Source organism: Brassica rapa, chromosome A02 (genome assembly GCF_000309985.2).
Source record: "Brassica rapa cultivar Chiifu-401-42 chromosome A02, CAAS_Brap_v3.01, whole genome shotgun sequence".
Lineage (NCBI taxonomy): Eukaryota > Viridiplantae > Streptophyta > Magnoliopsida > Brassicales > Brassicaceae > Brassica > Brassica rapa.
The window spans coordinates 7,853,975-7,873,608 of record NC_024796.2 but is presented as its reverse complement, the minus strand read 5'-3'; the positions used below and the strand labels follow the sequence as shown (position 1 = coordinate 7,873,608).

The following is a 19,634-nucleotide window of genomic DNA, read 5'->3' as shown; positions in this document are numbered from 1 at the left end:
ACTATAAAATTTAGGGAAATTTATTCTAAGTCACGTAAATATTTGAAAAATATGATAGACATGGAAATATATCCACAGTACAATCGGAAAGGGAGCAAATAAATTTTGGAAACCAAGCAGTGATCGTTTGGTGGTAGGGATTGGCTTAAAATAAAATGTAAACCTGTTAGTTTTGGGTTAGACAACTATTTAACTATCTTAGATTTTATTAGAGAACATAGATAATCGTCGGAGTTCGGTAATATCTTGTAGGAAATTAATCAGGCTTCAATCTTTTTTTTTTTTTGGTAGGGAATTAGGTCACTAGCTAATTAGGCTTCAATCCTCAGTTAAAAATGAAGAAAAGAGGTATCTTTTTTTTTGTTCACCAAGAAAAGAGGTATCTTACCTTTTAGTATTTGTTGAGGAGCATGAGTTTAGTCAAATAATATACATATATATATATATGTGTGATGGAACGCTCCAATAATAACAAAGAATGAGGGAGTTTTTTTTTTGTCACCAACATAAACAGAATTAAGTAGACTCTGCAAATCAAACTAGTAGTTCCGTATCCATATGGATAACAATAGACAATTGCTTTCGTGCACTACGTGCAAGAATGTCCGTCCTTGAATTATGCGTCCGTGGTACATGAATGAGCTCTGAGCTATAAAAACTTCTCTTCAAAACCTTTATATATTCTAAATAACTTGCAAAGACTGGTCATTCTTCTGGTTTCGAAACCATATTCACCAATTGTAAACAATCTGTTGCAAATATAACAGTAAACTGTCTTAGATTCTCCATACACTTCATTGCCCAAATAAGCGATTTCATTTTTGAATGAAGTGGCGACTGACTCGCTCTTGTTTTCCTCTCTCCCATTAAACCATCAAAACCTTCCAGTGTACTATACCACCATTGTCCCGAATGTAAATCTTGACTTTTCCATGATCCATCCGTAAAACACCATCGGCCTGGAATATCCGGTACTGTCGCTTGTACTGGTAATCGAGTTTGCTTGATTCCTTGTGTTAGTGAGATCTGCGCCTCCTCCCAAGAAGGAAGGAACTAAGAAAGAAAAACTAAAATTTTCGATTATTGTATCTGAGTTACATATGTGTATATTATTGAATGTGGTAGAAATTATTTTTGGTTGAGTTAAAATGTGTTTTAGTTCCAAATTCACTATTATAAAATACTCTAACATAGTGTTTTATCTGAGTTTTTTTTGGATCAAAAACAACCTCATTTACCTGCCCTGGAAACTCTCCCAACACGGAAATAGCCTCAGGAGTGTAATTGTTTACTGGGATGTTTCTCATGTGAACAGACGAGTAAATGTTGCAGATAATCCTAAGGAGGCTTCTCCATCCATCTTTTTTTTTTTGAATTAACCACATTGTCCGGCGGTCGAGGTCAACCAATTATTATGTGGGCCCATGAGTGCAATGTTAAATTATCTGGTGGCCAACAGAGATCGAACTACAAGTTCACCGTATTGGGGCTATCTCTCAAGTGCCACTAGCTCAAAGTCCGGTGGTTATGAAATCATAACCAACATCCATCTCTACATAACGATATATAACAAATAGAAGTTATGAAATCCTCTATTCATGATATCCAACAAGTCATGTTCATGTTTAAAAATAAATTGAAACCTCTCCTTAGATAGCGCCACTCGTTGACTATCTCGTAGAGCTGCCATTTTCTTGGCATTCCGAGTATCAAACCTGACATCTTCTAGCATTGTGGATTCAGCAGACGCCCCATCAACCTCAGCGAGCTATGTTCCATTTAGTATAACTCCGGACGGTCTGGTAACACAAATGGTTCATCGTCTTTCTCCAGCCAGAGGTGAAGCAAATGCTTTATCCAGATGAAACGACATGACTACACTTCTGAATCGTCAAGATCATGAGAAATACCATCGGAAAGTAATTTGAAACGGCCAAAATCACACATGATGGAAGCAATTCGTCAATGTTCACGAGAACAATCCTTAGAAAGTGATTGAAACCCAAGGAAAAAACAATAAAAAACTAACTTAGTAGTTGAAAATCTGTTTTTAGTCAGAAACTCCAATAACTAAGAAAAATTTTAGTTATTGGAGAAAGAAGTCCAAAAGAAATTAGAATTTATTTATTACGATTTATTTTTATTTACTAATAAAAGATATATTAAAAATGTTAAAAAAAAAAAAAGCTTTTCAATTTTTCTTGATCATTTTGAAACGGAAAAGATTTTCTTTTAGCAAAAACTATCATATGATGTTCCATAGTTCAATCCATATAGAAAAAGCGAGTTCAGCAGTGAAAGTGGCAAAGAATCTCCAAGAATAATCTTTGATTTCAACGTTGTACGATTGCATCCAAATTAAACCATTTAATTACGCGCTGCCTATCTGCATATATTTATGCTAACATACCTCACTATACACTTAAACTATTCTTAAGAACATGAGCAAGTCATGAAAGTGATCCGAAACAAACTATGGTATCTCATGATTGACTTTGGTATACGATAAGAGCCGACCATTTGTACGTGTTTTGGATTGGTTCAAAAATGACTTGTGGTATCATTTCAAGACAAAAGATACTGAATAGAGTGAACATATTTTCTTAATACTAGTTTCGAATCCTTCTCGTTTTGTATTAAAACTACTGAAAAAATACTCATCTTTTACAAGTTTTCAGCAAATATAATTCAGTAGACTATAATTCTTAATAGTTTTGGCTAAAGCTTGATTGGATAAATAAAGAAGAAAATTTCCCCCCAAAAATATATAAAGTATTTAAGAATGAAATATTTCTTAGAAGCAAATATTCTATCCTATATAAAGCAATGAAAGAAATTGATCGATCAAATTCCGAGTAATATTAACTCCATATAAATGAAAATAATATTTTTAGGTAACAGCAAAAAATCCATCCCATGTTGTCGTTTACTTCACGTGTCATGTATGGACCCATCCCTTCTCTTCTTATTGGTTTTTAATAGATTCCATAATTATCGATCTATCAAACCATTAATGGGCATTGTGATGTGTTATAGAATATATATATTGTGCGAGAAGTAACGCCCATTACCTGTTGGATTACTGGTTTGTTTCTTTTTTGTTTTTTTTCTTTTGCTAAATAACAACTTTTCATTCACTAAAGATTATTAGGAAGCTTTTGGTCTCAGTAGATTTTCAACCATAGAGACAATGAAATGATCTAGTAACACTTAGGAATACGTTTATAGATCAGACGTTACCCAATAAATTTCATTGTACACTTTTTATTACTACGGGACAAGTTCATTCATCCCAACACAGAAAATGAACCATCCCTTATACCACCTAGTTACAAGAAACCTTATCTAAACTATTAATTACAAAGACCGAATTGAGCTAATTTTCCAGACCATAGCTGTGATCTCCACATAATCGGATTGAAACTCATGGATCAACTGACTCGATCGACATCAAAACGCATATTCGTCGATCCGCCTCTTCATTAACAAGACCAAGGTCTCTGAACCTTAAAACCACATAGTTACAAAAAAAGACTCAGCTTGAACCTATAGAACTAAAGGACCGGATCAATCCGAACTCTTCCAGCCCATGGCTGTGATCCCCTTTAGGGTTTCCAGATCAGATCTCGCTTTAATAGTTCGTTTCTTTGAGAGCTCTAATAGGAAGTTTGCAAGAATATATCCTTTGTGTAGATGTTAACTAATAAATCCGATTTATAAGTTACTAATTCGATCTGTTAATGCTTCATATAAATAAAAAAATAAACAAAATTCGTAATCTTATAAAATTACTCTATAAGTACGGTTTGATAAGAAAATAATTGATCATTTTAGTCATGTTCTAACGGGATTTTCCGTATGATGAAGTCGTTATATCTAAACAATTTATATCAATTCAATCTTCTAACGTTATAAATTTTGTAAAATTACATTATTTATCATATTTACTTTCAGAAATGTATCCGTTCCGTGGTATCAAATATTTTAATATATCTTAAGTTATATTGTTCTAAACGTACGAAACAATTCTTCGTGTCATAAATAAAAGGTTTAAACTTTATACAGTATATTTTTTTCCTAACCTCGCGTTAAACCTTAATTTATTTAAAAAGGACAAGATGAAGCTTTTTTTTTCGTGGCTTCTTATGATAATAATGGATTTTTATATACAACTGTCTTGGGACGTGGCTGGAAAAGCTAATTTCGTCTTAGATATCTATTTTGGATCATTAAATTATTACATAATCAAGCCTATTAAGAAAGTTTTTTTTTGGTAAAAGCTTATTAAGAAAGTTAGTAGTTATTTGTTGGCAAAAAGTTCATTTCTGGCCATGGAAAAAAACAATATTATAGATTAGCAAGTTTTTACGAAAAAAACAGAACATTGAGAAAATGTTTGATATAAAACAAAATTAAAAAAAAAAAATATGAATAAAAAGTTTTTGAAATTTCGTAATCTTTTGTCAAGCATGTAAAACATGAAAATTAATACTACACAAGTACAGAGGTAAATTTTTGTTGTTAATCTTTTTTACGGAAATGATTTTTCTTTATAAATGAAGACTTAGCTATTTAAAATTTCAGTTCTGCAAACTGTGATTAATCGTTGTTTATAAGTAAAATATTGCTATAACAAACGAATATTTAATCGTAAACGCAGTCGTAAACCTCACTGACATAAGGACCAAAGGCCGTAGCGGGAGGCGTAAAGCGCACGGCCAAGACGCGCGTGACGACAAACGGACGATGTAGAAAAAGAGAATCATTACCCATTTAGTAGACGAATCAAAACTGGTGTGAGCGACTGAGCGTTTCATCGCAGAGAAGAGACTAGAGAAAGAAGAGCATATCACTAATATGCGCTTTTTCCTCTAGTGTACGCCAAAACAAAAATGGTCCCTACGTTTGACTTGGCTTAAAAAATGTCAAAACAAAAGCAGCTTTTGTGGGATAAGATGTAGAAAAGAAAAGAGAACAAAAATCTTAAATCTGTATCTAAATTCCACTACGAAATTACGAGAACTCTCCGTGTCATTTAGATATCAAATTTAAAAAGAGAAAAGAAGAGAGTGACAAGTGATGAGAGTGCATTGTTTGCTTCGAATATTATTAGTACCTACAACCATTTTAATTTTGGCTTTTTAACCTTTTTTGCAATTAAATCATACAAAATCAGTGATAAGGTGCGTTTTGTGAAGAGGGATCCCGAATCGAATTTAAATATGCTATTTCAAACCATTTTAATTCTTGGATTCTTATTTACGCTTTAATCAATTTAAAAATACTTTTATTAACTCCAATTATTGTGTATACCTCAAGAGTCAACATTGACATGGAAAATATTTTCATATCTTCACACACATTTTCTATAGATGTTAAAAACTAGTATGTTTTATTAGTTTTGTTTGTATGAAATATTTTATTTTATTATATTTAATTAGTTAACTGTTTAAATATCACTAATCATATTTCTTGTCTAATTTCCATCTCTTATTACAACTTCTTATCACTTATAAAACGCATCATCTTTCCTTTTTTTTGTTAGCACCATATCATGATCATCATCTAATTTTAAAATAGTTCTTATCACTATATTGAAAATTTGAGCGCAAATAAGCTAAAGAATAAAAAAGAAAAATACAAGTTAAATAAAACGTCAAAACATCAAAATATGGTTTTTAGTATAAAATGTGAAAAGAAATATGAGAACCATAAAACGTTAACATGTTTTTTTGGGGGGTCAAATGTATAAATAATTGAAAACAATAGCAAGTCAAGTGCTCTCTCTTTTCCACCCATCGATTCCTCTCGGACACTGCCCAATACATCCATGCTCTCTCTCTCTCTTTCGACAAAGAAAAAGTCAGCGCCGTCCTTTACGCCATAGTTTGTCTCCTTCTCTCTTCTCTCTCCTCACCAACAGAGTCAAAAAAAGAAACCAAAGAGATCATCAACCATGTCTGAGGATTGGGATCTCTTCGCCGTTGTCCGAAGCTGCAGCTCTTCTGTTTCCACGGCTACTATAAACACCAACTCTCGAGGTGGTGACGAGGGAAGAGCGAACTGCAAGCAACACGATCTTCCTCCTCTGTTCCAACACATCCATGGAGACATAAGCAGAGAGTCTTCTTCTTGCAACGAGCTACAAGATTCTTGCAAACCCTTTTTACCCGTTACCACTACTTGGTCTTCTCCTCTTCCTCCTCCTCCTGTAGTTTCATCAGCTCCTAATATCTTAATGAAACAAGAACAAGGGCTCATCGAATCACAAGATCAGAAACCTCCTCTTGGTACTAGGGTTTTCCCACCTCCCACAACCATTTCTTCTTCCTCTTCTGTCTTTGTTTTCAGAGGTCAACGTGACCACCTTCTTCAACAACAACCCCAAGCTCCTCTTCGATCTAGAAAAAGGTTTGATTCATTCATCGTTTAACATAACCCATGTCTTAGTTCAAAGTGTTTTTTTTTTTAATTATCTTTGCTTTGTTACTCTACTTTATACAGAAAAAATCAGCAAAAGAGAACCATATGTCATGTAACTCAAGAAAATCTCTCTTCGGATATGTGGGCATGGCGTAAATACGGTCAAAAACCAATCAAAGGCTCTCCTTATCCAAGGTCTTATCTTCTCCTTCTTTTTTTTTTCATTTTCCTCAAAATATTATCAAGAAAATGTGCTAACTAAACATGTTTTGATTCTTGTTATTACATGCAAAACAGGAATTATTACAGATGCAGTAGCTCAAAAGGATGTTTAGCTCGAAAGCAAGTTGAAAGAAGCAACTTGGACCCGAACATCTTCATCGTTACTTACACCGGAGAACACACTCATCCTCGCCCTACTCACCGGAACTCTCTCGCCGGCAGTACTCGCAACAAATCTCAACCCGTTAACCCGCCTCCGAAACCCGACCACCCCTCGGGTCAAACAGTTTCTGGAGTAAAAGAAGAGATTCATCTTTCTCCGACTACACCGTTGAAAGAAAACGACGACGTTCAAGGAACAAACGGAGAGGAAGTAGTCAACATGGAAGAAGACGAAGAGTTAGATGAAGAGGAAGATGATGATGATGACGTGGATGATCTTTTGATACCGAATTTCTCGGTGAGAGATCGAGATGATTTGTTCTTCGCTGGAAACTTTCCCTCTTGGTCCGCCGGGTCCGCCGGGGACGGTGGTGGATGATGAAAACGAATATATTCTCATTTTTTAAGAAGGTCAGTTTTATATTATTATTATTTTTGTTAAAACTTGACATTTATTGTGGTTATTAAAAAAATACATATAGAGAGAAGGCAAAAAGACGAGTCTACAGTTGTTCTTCGTTTAGACTGGTAGCTAAAAATAGAAAATTAATCTCTGAGAATAATTTGTGTCGATCAAATTGACATTGCATATAACTAATCATTTTTTCTTGGTTTAAAATGTATAAATCTGAATTTAGTTTTGTTTTCCTCTTTCATCTGCTTTTTTCCCTGCATGAAAAGCCATTAGTATATCATATAATGGAAGTTAACTGTTTAGGCAACTATCATATTTGGAAATTACAAATATTCAAATATGAATACCAAAATGCACCAAGTTTTTTGTCAAACTTTTTTTTTTTTAATATATAGCTATATATGGATTGCTGAAAAAATAGAGGTAACTCTGAAACATGCAACAACAACAAAAGTTCAGTTAAAGCAAACAAATTAAAAAGTTCAGAAAGCATACAGAAATTAAAGGAATCCTTATACATACAAAAATTAAAAGGCTCGAATCCTGTTTAAGAAAACAATAAATTCGGAAACATGAAAAAGTAAAGTAATTTATCTTGGAATAAAAGTTAAGCTAATTTAATGTGAGGACCTAGTTATAAAAATATTGGCAGCGATAACCATGCTAGCAATTTTCATAGTATTATTTGCTCTCATTTAATGTCGAAATAATTAAAATATTAGCTTAGTGTAATAAGTAAAGAAATCATGTGGGAAGCTAGCTTAGCTAAAGGCAACACAACAGTTAATTCGGTTCAGGCCGGAAACTGCGACTCCGGTTTTTGCTGGCTTTTTAATAGGACACGAGACAAGACCCTAAATCTGGTGTCTTTAGTCCCACTTGTGCCTTTGGCCTCTATTAAATGGTCAACCATTTTCTATTATAAGGTTTTAAAATTATTATATGTTATTTTGTCGTAATCCGAAGCGTGGGTCAAACATATTTTATTTGGGAGTTTTATTTATTTTTTGTCGAAATAGAAAAATCCTGCAATTAAACGTCACTAGAATTAAGTAAAGTAGGGTCGCCATTAGTATAATTAAAATAAGGCTATGATGAAATAGTTATTACGATTTATACTTTTAATATGAAACTATGTATATATAAATTATCATATATTATGGTCGGTCCAGATTCTCATGACGGAAGATGGGCATGCAAGTTGTTACCTCTCTTCTTATCTTATTAGTTTTTAGAAAGTGTTTCCTATTACTTTAGTGAAGACGCATTTAATGTACCAAAAATATGAAAACAAATTGAGGAAAAAAACTTTCTTTGTTGGAAAAAAATATTCAATTTATTATATATGGTCCCAACTGACGAATATAAACATCTGTACATAACATTTTAATAAACTACAGTTAAATTCGATATAAAGTTTTTAATCAATAAAATGCTTAAAAATCAAGGCCCATCTGTCATCACCTCAGTGAAGAAAAGACAATAACGCTTTAAGTTATTCAAAAGCCTTTAAAAGCTAAAACGGCCCATTAATAAATATAGTAAGGCCCATTTAAGAACCTGGCTTTCGTTGTCTTCTACATCTGAAACAACAAATCTTCTGAGATTTCGCCGGAGTTAAAGAGAGAGAGAACGATCCAGCGGCTGAGATGTTCTTACGAGCAATCGGACGGCCACTGTTGGCCAAAGCGAAGCAGACGACAGGGATCGTCGGGCTTGACGTAGTACCGAACGCGAGGGCGGTGCTGATCGATCTCTACAGCAAAACCCTAAAGGAGATCCAAGCGGTGCCGGAGGATGAAGGATACCGAAAAGCGGTGGAATCGTTCACGCGCCACCGTCTCAATGTGTGTAAAGAAGAGGAAGACTGGGAGGCGATCGAGAAGCGTCTTGGCTGCGGTCAAGTAGAGGAGCTCATCGAAGAGGCCCAAGATGAGCTCACACTCATTGCCAAAATGATCGGTCCGTATGCTCTTCCCTTTCTTAAAACGCACCGGTTTGATGCCATTCATTTGCTATTTGATTTGATGTTGAGAGTGTAGAACGAGTTTTGGATTAGAATCTGGAATCTAGAGGCGTTGTGGATCGTTAGGTAGCAGAAAATAGACAGAGAGCATTGCAAAGAAGAACTCTTTATTGGGTTTTAAGTTAGTGGACTGGAATGAAACTAAGAGTTAGTGGTCATTCAAGACGTAAGCTGAAATGAAATGCAAAGATGGACTCTTTGTTGAGTATTAAGCTTATGGGTGAAGGTTTGCACAGTTCACTTAAGTTTGGAACGGTCTTGTCTTGCTTCATTGTTATATAGGTGTGGTGGTGTTCTTGCTTTGCAGCTAACCTAGGCGTATTAGTGAAAGAGTGCATATTTCACTTATGTTTGGAGCGGTTCTTGCTTCACTGTCACATAGGCGTGGTCGTGTTCTTGCTTTTCAGTGAATCTAAGGCGTATGGGGTTAAAGTTTGCATAGTTCACTTTAGTTTGGAACTGTTTTTGCTACATTATTGCATAGGTGTGGTCGTGTTATTGCTTTGCATCCAACCTAGGCGTATGGGTGAAAATTTCCATAGGTCACTTAAGTTTGGAATGGTTCTTGCTTCATTGTCACGTACGTGTGTTCGTGTTCTTGCTTTGGATCTACCTATACGTTAGTGTTAGTACTTGTAATAGCTCTCTTTTGAATATTATAATCCTTCGAGCGAGGTTTTAGAAAATGTGACAGTGTTATGTTTGAGCCTAGTCACATTTTGGAGTTTTCCCCCATTGATAGCACGAGGTTGAAATATCTTATGTTTACATTTGCAGAATGGGACCCTTGGGGTGTTCCAGATGACTACGAATGCGAAGTAATTGAGAACGATGCGCCGATTCCAAAGCACGTTCCTCAGCACCGACCTGGTCCTCTTCCTGAGGACTTCTACAGAACCCTTGAAGGTCTTCTTTCAGAGTCCAAAACAAAAATCCCAGCTGCTAGCTCTGCTGATCCACAGTTGGAGAAGTAACTTCCAGTTTTACTTTGTGTGTACTTCTTGTTCTCTTTTTTGGCTAGTGTTTGTTTCAGAGGCCAACTAAGAAATTGCGTAATAATTTTGAAAACAATAACAATGTCACTCTTTTCATAAATGTTTTTTCTTTCTTCTCAAAAACCAATGATAATACAAATGATGTGTCTTCCCCATTGGAATAACATTTCCATTCTTAAGGACATGTACATGCTTCCCATATCTTATAGTGACACTCTTATAAACTAGGTCATATGATTCATGAATGACATTAAATCATGGCAAACCTTGCACATGATTTTGTTCTTAACAACATGAACCTGAGTTTTTGCTGAGACCATCTTCAATAACACACTATTTTTTCCTATATAATTTACATTAAAATAGAATAACTCTATTATATAATAATTTTTGCTCTGATGTGTACAGAAGACCGAAAACAACATTACGTTCTCATTACATGGTATGTAAAGCCTGATCTTTCGATCTCACTCCATCCATTCTACCTCTGTTTGATACTAATGTGAAAGTATTTGAAAATGCAAATGAAGCTCTATTTGATACTACCATAGAACGGGCAAAGTTGGAAGAGGAGGCATGGAGAAGAGAAAATGACTGAGAGAAAGTGGAAGCACCTGCAAGGGAAAGATGATGAGAGTTAGGAGCTTCTCAATCAATGTATATCCCAGTGTATCACTTGGATTATTGGCATGCTTCGAATCCCTTAGTACACATGAATTGGGGCTATCAGCGATGTAATTTGTCAACTGGCTCTGAATGGATTAAGACGCACATTCTAAGCTCAGTAAAAAATAAAAACAGAAAGTTGTACACACATTCTAATCTCAGTGAAAAAGAAAACCGAATTTGCTAACATTGAAATAACGTCCATTTAATTAAGCTCTAAGCATGTTTGAAATCACGTTCATTGTTTCTGTTGGAATTTAATTAATTAAAGGAAGCAACGTTGATTAAAAGATACTGCTTGAATTAACATATGAGTTGATTAAAGGCACTACTTGAATCATTATATAAAGTGATCAAGTGCAATACCAGAAAGAGAGAGAATAGAAAAAATTATTGAGAATCAATTGGTTTTGATCTTCTTCTTTTCCATAATAAGTTTTCGAAGAAAAACTCAAAGTAAAATTTGCTAGGGTCTCGATATAGGTGTGTTGTACGGAAATCGATAGTTGTATCCTCAAGATAGACACCTACGAAACTATACACACCATTGTAGGGGAGAAATTCTGTCTTATGAGATTACTTAGGTAAGTCTCTATCAAATCATAATTGGTTAAGTTACAAGAAGAAAAAACATAATTATCTGGGAACTTTTTATAAAGGTTTATAAATCGAGTAAAATTTATAAAAGTTTATAAACTCAAATGTATTGAGTAAGCAAGATTGATTTGCATCTGTACTTTGGTTTAACAGTTTCTGATATAAATCTCGAATACGTTATTATTGAATAAAACTAATACAAACCAATTGAGTTAATCTTGAAAGTCTTTTTGTTTGTCCACATCGTGACAAATAAAATTGTTTGGTTACAAACTTACAGTAGGGTTCAGTAGGCGTTCACGGGCGACTAGACAATGAGCAAGTCCGTGAACACAATATTCGAAAGATTGAAATCAAATATTTTAATATGCATGCATCTATATAGCTATCATTATTTGCATGTACATTATACTCATGACTACTCTTCCACTTGGGACTATATTTCAAGGAATCAAACAAGAAAAAAGTAACATTTAACTTTGGATAGCAACGTGACCAAAATGAACTGTTCCAACTTTTCAAATAATAATTTTCTTACAAAAATAAATGTAACGTGGAAAGAGTCAACTATACCAATACTAACACTTCAAACGTGTACAAGTTCTAGGAATGTTTAAAATTATAGATAAGGGTTATATATTGCAAATATTTTGCATTTCTGTTTTGTTATCTACTATTTAGTCTCATACTACCAAATTAAATCCAAACTGTAATACAGTAACTTTACTAATACAACTCGCGAGGCTATATATATATATCTGTGTTTTAGTCAAAGATTTTACATTTTATTCGTAAAATTAGGAAAATAAACTGAATAGTAAAGAGAAAATAGAGATGGAGACCCGTGAAGACCAAAGTTTGTCTCCAAGCTAATGAGTTAACCGAAGCGACTCTTCCATGCCAGTAGCCACGATTTATCACCTATACCCACTCAACCCTAGCACAAGGCCGTAAGCTCCACTTGTCATTTAGCTTTATAGAAGACGATGCTCGTGATATGTAGTCTCCAAATACAAAACAAGCCACAAGGTGGTGAAGAATATATATTACCTTCAGAAAATAATAGCCCTTTTCAATAAAAACACTACTTAAGACGAATTATAGTAATTTGAACAAATGTTGATGAGTCAATGTATGGTACTTATTCCGTGTTCTTTTGATATAAATATCCAAAATATTATGTATACACATAACTATTAGTGAAATTTTATCCCAAGATATTTCTTAAAAACTATTCTGAACAAATAAAAAGAAGAGAAAGAAATCGACAGGTCTAAAAACGTTGAATATGACCTCTCATGTCACGTATGTGACATGTCTCCACATAGCAAACACCTATTAGCATTGAAATGAAAGAGAGGAATATATCGAATGATTAATCTCGAATTCGTATTTCTAAGAAAGAGACTATATAACAGTTCCAAGATTATTATTGATCGATACGAAGATTTTTTTCAAAAGGTTGATCAGTATGGATAATAAATTTACAACAACAAAAAAAAAGTCACTAAGCAAAAGAAAAATAGTTACCTCTTGGAACCTGAAACCCTTCTAAGGAGGGCAAGAAAACACAACACACGATAAAGTACGAAGAACCCTAACAGAACATAAACATTAAACCATCTATGTTTCTCATGAAGCCCTTTCTTCTCCAACACGTCACCACCATTAACCAAGCATACCTTCCCTTGAGCTTCCTCATACCAGACCAAACACTTGGAAGCCAAACACGAGTACTCGTTTATAAGAAGCGCATCCAACGCATACTTATACATCGAGATGAAGTACATGAAAAGCCAATACTTGGGCAGACTCTCCTTGGAAATGAAGTAACCGGAGAACAAGAAGAAGGCCGCTAAAAGAACCGTCACAAGAGAGGTTCCCGCAATGTAATTTGGAGCAAGAGAGCTCAAGAAGAGAACAAAAGAGTTAGCCATTAGGACAATGACCCATATCACCAGGACAAAGTACCCAAAAGCTTGCCATGTAGGGCAGAGACCGACGAGGAAATAGACAGAAGCAGAGTAAATGATTGAGATAACAAACAAATAAGGCAAGAAAACGAGTGTGTTGGCAAGAATGTGCGAGGAGAGTCTATAAACACCACTTGAAGTCTCTCTGAGAAGAATAGGACGCTCGTTGATGAAGATAGGGAGGGTTTCGGTTGTTGAAGAGAGGAGAAACGTGAGTGTGAAGGCGAAGAGACCGAACCTCTTCTCGATACCTTCTTTGCCTATTCCGATGTTGATGTAAATAGTTCCTAAGACAAGACCAACCACAAGTGCTTCTAATGCATTGGTCAGAAGCAGCTGTCTTGTCCGGTATATGATCTTCCAGAATCTTAACGAAAGAAGGCATATCTCTGTGATTCTTGATTTTCTATATCGAACTATACTTTGTTTTTGTCTCTCTATTCGGTTCTCGGTCGAAGGGAGAGTGATAACATCGGTGTTTCCATCGGATTCACGGAGTTCTTGAAGTACTTCCATGGCGTATTCGAGAGAGTTGAGCTGAGGAGGGACGGTAAATCCCTTGGAGAGCAAGAAACCTTCCAGAGAGTCAAGCCTTCCATGGTACGCAACAGTTCCTTGTGAAAGAAGTAAGAGTCGATCAATGATAGAGAGAATCTTGAAGCTAGGTTGGTGAATGGACAAGATCACGGTCCGTTGTCTTGATACAGCTATGGATTTGAGAATGTTGACAACATCAAAAGCAGATTTACTGTCTAAACCGGAAGTGGGTTCGTCGAGGAGTAGAAAGCAAGGGTCGTGAAGTAGGGTTAAACCTATAGACACCCTTCTTCTTTCTCCACCGGACAAGCCCTGAGCGAGTCTTGTGTTAGAGAGGTGCGTTAGGTTAAGTTCTGAGAGAAGAGAGCTTACGGTTTGAGGGACATCTGATGGGTTTGGGAGCAAGAGACGTGCGGCGAAGGAGAAGGTTTCGGAGACGGTGAGGAGAGGGAAAAAAGAGTCGTGCTGAGGAACGTAAGAGGAGATTTTGCGGTAAGAGGAAGGGTTTATGGGAACCGAGTTTAAGAGGATTGAGCCGGAGGTTGGGGAGGTTTTAGAGGCGAGAATGTCTAGGAGAGTTGATTTTCCGGCGCCGGAGGGGCCAACGACGGCGAGGATCTCGGAGGGATGAGCGGTGAGGGTGATGTTGCGGAGGATAAAGGAAGGTGGCTCAGTGGCGGCTAAGCGAAGGAGAGAGAGAGAGGTCTTTGGTTGGGTGTAGGAGACTGAAGAGGTGGTTAGTGTGTAGGCCTTCGTCTCCGACGACTGCGGCGGAGGAGTTTTCATTTATGGTTTATACTTGTAAGACTTAGAGGTTGATCGAGTGTACTACTGAAGGAGACTTTTATAATATACGTTTTTTTTAATTTGGTTTTGAGTGATGTTTTTGGAGTTTTATGTTGTAAGTTGTAACCCACAGAAACTTCACATTTTGAGTTTTTTTTTTTCATTTTCACTTAAATTGTTTGCTTTTTATTAATTTGATGTACAGTTTTGGATTTTTGTAGTCTTTTGTGTTCTTACTTCTTAGATGTATATGAAAACTGAGTTTCACGGGACCCTATTTTCCTTATAGCAAAAAGTCATGCTAATTTTTATGTATTGCTTTTAAGTGAATCGGAAATATAAATGTAATTATGTATCAACTACATTGCGGTGGTCTGGTGGTTTCCACTGGAGGAAGAGTTGTTATGTTGGTCTAGGCAAGAAATCGATTCTCTTCTAGTATCAAATTATTAGTTTTACATGTGGCCACACGGATATGGACCTATTATTTACAGCCAATTTAAATATCCGGGAAAAGATTTACCTGTGGGCTGCGCCTTCCACCCGGAGATTAGGTCTCTGTCTTTATCCGGGTTTAACTTTTTTGTAATTATGTATTATCAAACGTAACAGACTAACAGTAACTATATTTATACGGAAGAAGAGGAATGAAAACATTTAGTTTCACAGAAAGAAAAAATGAGCCATATATCCGAAGAATCGAGAGACTAATAACTATGAAAATTCTAAAAAAATTGACAAAGAGAAAAAAGAGAGCAATAAAGCCAAAAACGAGTTAAAAGTTGAAACATGTGGAGAAAAAAAACTTGATTGACATATAGTACGTTGATCAAAAAAAAAAGAATGACATATAGTACATTGTATATTTGCTCATATCATATGCTAGCAGCCATATATGCCCTTAATAGATAAGTGTAATATATGGGGATATATATGCATGTGTATACAGTGAGTAACGATGCGAAACATAGAAGAAAAATACAAAAGGAGAATGATTGTAACGAGGTCACGGGCCTACTGTTTCTATCACACTTCTCCTCTATAATTGTTTTTTTATCCGTGAACTGTCTGCCTTAGTTAAGTAGGCACGCACATCAGAATACTTTGCTAAAACATTATGCTGATCTGATCTGTCTTCAGTAGATCAAGGTTTTTACTTTGTTTTCGGTAATATTGATATCTTGTAGAAACAATAAGTTAAGATACCAAGTTAAAATGGTTACTTTAGATATTCTAAACATAATTGGTCTTATTTCACGGTCCAAACCATTCGACGACACAATTTAATTGATTCTATGTTGTTCTGTTTGTTCTACTTCAGTTCACTTAATTAATCCGCATTGGATCTCATTTGGTATGCTAATTAACTTGTTCACCCAAAAAGAGTCTTCGAATTTACAAGTTCATATACCGATAACAATAATAAAACTAACTGAACATACACTGGTCTCCTCCTAACGATATTACGAAACTAGGACCCGTGGTAACCAAAACAAATATCTTAAGCATTTGTAACTTGAAGAAGATGTAAATGTGCCTTGATCATTGTGTATCAACCAATAAATGATAACCATTGTTTTTTCTTGTTAACTAAGAGGAGGAATTTGAGACTTACCTGGTGCCGGTACTATGTTTTACAAGGTCAGAAGCGAAAACAAAAAAAAAGCCACAAATTCCTTAAATAAAAAGAAAATGCACTAGAAGAGTTTTGAACAAAGGTTGTCCTTGCCAAGACCATTTTCTTGAAAATATACCACTAGATTAAGGCAATAGGTGGAAGTCCTCTTGGTGCAGTGGTTTAACCAACGGTTCATTAATGTTTCTACACCAAAAAGTTTGGGTTTCAATTCCTGAAGAAGACGGAATTATGCAAATTAAAAGAGAAAATGCTTACAAGAGATCTGCAGCATGACGCAAGGAGTACCGTTAAGTATGGATCCCATATGGCGGCTCAGGTGATGCAGTCAGGCGTGAATCCTCATACGACAGGTAGAATTGTTGGCTATAAAATCGTCTATAATATTTTTCATAGTTGTAATATCATAATTATTCAGCGTTCAAAAAAAAAAAGATTAAAGCAATACTATTGAAGTTTATAACCAAAATTTAATAATAATTAAGTCTGTCCGAAGCCCATGCATCTATAGCTTGGTCCACGGGCCTGCTCTAGTCTTGACATTAATCTTTTCCTTGGCCTATTTTGCTGATAGAAGTGAGTATTGTTTCCACCAGATATCTATACTATACTAAAAGGGGGATATAAGCCATGGAGAGGGTGTCCACATAGGATAGAAAAATCAACCAATCAGAGAACCCGAAATTGCCATGTCATCTCATTTATTTTTCGTAAAAAATAAAAAAAACAATGCGAAGGTGAGAATCGAACCCGGGTTGGTATGATATATATATAGGACAGTTACCACTAAGCCATTGACACTTTCTTGGACACATATAAAGAACCATTAAGTATATAATCACAAACTTTTATGTACATTTACAATAATATGAATTCAACTTTCAAGACTCCGATACTTTGTTTTGTAAAAAAAAAAAAGTAAGTGGCTAAGTTAATATATTCTTAGAAAGTGTGAGAACGTTGACAAATATGAAAAAGCATAGATTTTTGTTTTCGTGACAAAGTTAAGAATTTTGTAAAAGTAAGTTTAACATATAAATTTTCGTGACAAATATGAAAAAGCATAGATTTTTGTAAAATTTTGACAAAACAACTCAAAACATATTTCTCTAATGTCTTAACAAAATATTATTTAAGGGTGTAATAATTAAATATATTAATTCAATAAATTTTGTAATTTATAGACAAAACAATAAAACAACAAATTTTGAAACATCTGTTTAACCTATCGATTTTTTTTCATGAGAATCCAACTAAACAAGATAAAAAAAATTAGATTTACAAATATTTAATTACCATTTTATTCAATTTTGATTAATTTCAAATTGTCATAATGTATCTTTTTGAAGTTACAAATATGAAAAAGCATAGATTTTTGTACAATTTGACAAAACAACTCAAAACATATTTTTCTAATGTCTTAATAAAATATTATTTAAGGATGCAATAATTAAATATATTAATTCAATAAATTTTATAATGTATAGACAAAACAATACCACAACAAATTTTGAAACATTTGTTTAACCAATCGATTTTTTTTTCATGAGAATCCAACTAAACAATTAGATTTACAAATATTTAATTACCATTTTATTCAATTTTGATTCATTTCAAATTGTAATAATGTATCTTTTTGAAGTTACAAAAAAATAATGTTCTTTCTTTATTACACTAGCATTGTATATAGATTCTATATACACAAAATAAATATAATATAACAACATAAGTTTGCTTTCCCCGATTCATATGAAAACTTTTTAAGTTATCCACCAAATCAAATTAATTAAATCAATGAAATTGTTAAAATACAGCAAATTAATATATAATTTTATTTTAAATTAAATTATTTAAAAAGTGTATTTTCGTTAAAACAAAATAATAAATAAGTAAAACTGATTTGATGGTAATTTTTATGATATATATATACATATATATATATCAATTCTGTGAAAGAAATAGAAGCTTAATATGGAAAAAAATCTTAAATACAAAAACCTCTAAAAATTAACAAAAAAAACTAATAAATTAAACTATGATATCACTTAAAAGCTTCTTAGACCATATTAATAAAATATTTAAGCGATAATTAGACAAATTTGATTTTTTTCCAGCAAAAAATTTATTATTAATTAGCATCAGTTATTTCAAGATGTTTAAGAAATGGTGGACAAAAAAATAAGATGGACATTAATGATATATGAACTATGAATAGTACTTTGTGAAGCAGACTTAGATAACATATCTGCACATCCATTTCCAGTTCTTTTTGATGCTTAAATTCAATTTCTTCAGAGTAGTTATTCCACAAATAGATCGTATGAGATATTGTTTTGATATGTAGATTTGTTTTTTCAATGTTAAGAAGATTGATAACTGTAAAAATGTCTCTTTCGAATATGATATGTCTATAACTGAGTCCCCAACATGAGACAAGTTTGTTTAAAAAGTAAATAATTTTATTTTTCTTATATTATATAATCAATATATATTATTTACTGATAATAAAAATATAGTTATTCATCTATCACAAATATCTATGCAAATATGTGAATCACGTACAACAATCAAACAACATAATGATTTCCACAAAGAAAATTTAAAAAATATATTTATGTTATGAAGTCATATTTTATATTCTTTAAATAATGTAATACAATATTATACATTATTTTTTAGAATTGAGAAATACATATATCAGTTAGACAAATTAAGCGATAATTAGACAAATTTGATTTTTATTTTGTGAGTAAAAAGTTTATTATTAATTAGCATTACTTATTTCAAGATGTTTAAGAAATGATGGACAAAAAAATAGGATGGACATAAATGATATATGAACTATAAATAGTTTTTTGTAAAGCTGACTTAGATAACACATATGCACATCCATTTCCAGTCCTTTTTGATGCATAAATTCAATTTCTTCAGAGCAGTTATTCCACAAAGAGATCGTATGAGATATTGTTTTGATATTCAGATTTGTTTCTTGATTGTTAAGAAGATTGATAAGTGTAAAAATGTTTCATTCGAATATGATATGTCTATAACCGAGTCCCCAACATGAGACAAGTTTGTTAAAAAGTAAATAATTCCATTTTTTTTATATTATATAATAAATATATATTATTTACTGATAATAAAAATATAGTTATTCATCTATCACAAATATCTATGCAAATATGTGAATTAAGTA

General features: G+C 33.7%; 3 protein-coding genes across 5 annotated transcripts; 2 read left to right on the top strand and 1 right to left on the bottom strand.

Annotated features, from left to right (window-relative positions):
- The first annotated feature begins 153 nt into the window (after window positions 1-153).
- On the top strand, window positions 154-12,999 carry LOC103852074 (probable WRKY transcription factor 27). 3 transcript variants are annotated; one of them, XR_004455338.1, is made up of 5 exons: window positions 154-6,411; window positions 6,505-6,618; window positions 6,721-7,218; window positions 10,652-10,685; window positions 10,774-12,999. XR_004455338.1 is itself a non-coding variant. In XM_033284912.1 (4 exons), exons 1-3 carry the CDS (start codon window positions 5,957-5,959, stop codon window positions 7,184-7,186), a joined length of 1,035 nt encoding a protein of 344 aa, XP_033140803.1. In that variant the 5' UTR covers window positions 154-5,956; the 3' UTR covers window positions 7,187-7,218; window positions 10,652-12,999. The 3 variants fall into 3 exon arrangements, 2 of the variants coding, with proteins under 2 accessions (XP_033140803.1, XP_009127213.1); XM_033284912.1 differs by having other exon boundaries at window positions 10,652-12,999; XM_009128965.3 differs by lacking the exons at window positions 10,652-10,685; window positions 10,774-12,999 and having other exon boundaries at window positions 155-6,411; window positions 6,721-7,705.
- Window positions 7,952-10,427, top strand: LOC103852073 (probable NADH dehydrogenase [ubiquinone] 1 alpha subcomplex subunit 5, mitochondrial). The gene is made up of 2 exons (XM_009128963.3): window positions 7,952-9,184; window positions 10,026-10,427. The coding sequence occupies exons 1-2, from the start codon at window positions 8,872-8,874 to the stop codon at window positions 10,220-10,222; spliced, it is 510 nt and encodes a 169-aa protein (XP_009127211.2). The 5' UTR covers window positions 7,952-8,871; the 3' UTR covers window positions 10,223-10,427.
- LOC103852072 (ABC transporter G family member 8) lies at window positions 12,229-17,039 on the bottom strand. Its single transcript, XM_009128962.2, has one exon. It carries the CDS (start codon window positions 14,800-14,802, stop codon window positions 13,033-13,035), a length of 1,770 nt encoding a protein of 589 aa, XP_009127210.2. The 5' UTR covers window positions 14,803-17,039; the 3' UTR covers window positions 12,229-13,032.
- Window positions 17,040-19,634: the final 2,595 nt, after the last annotated feature.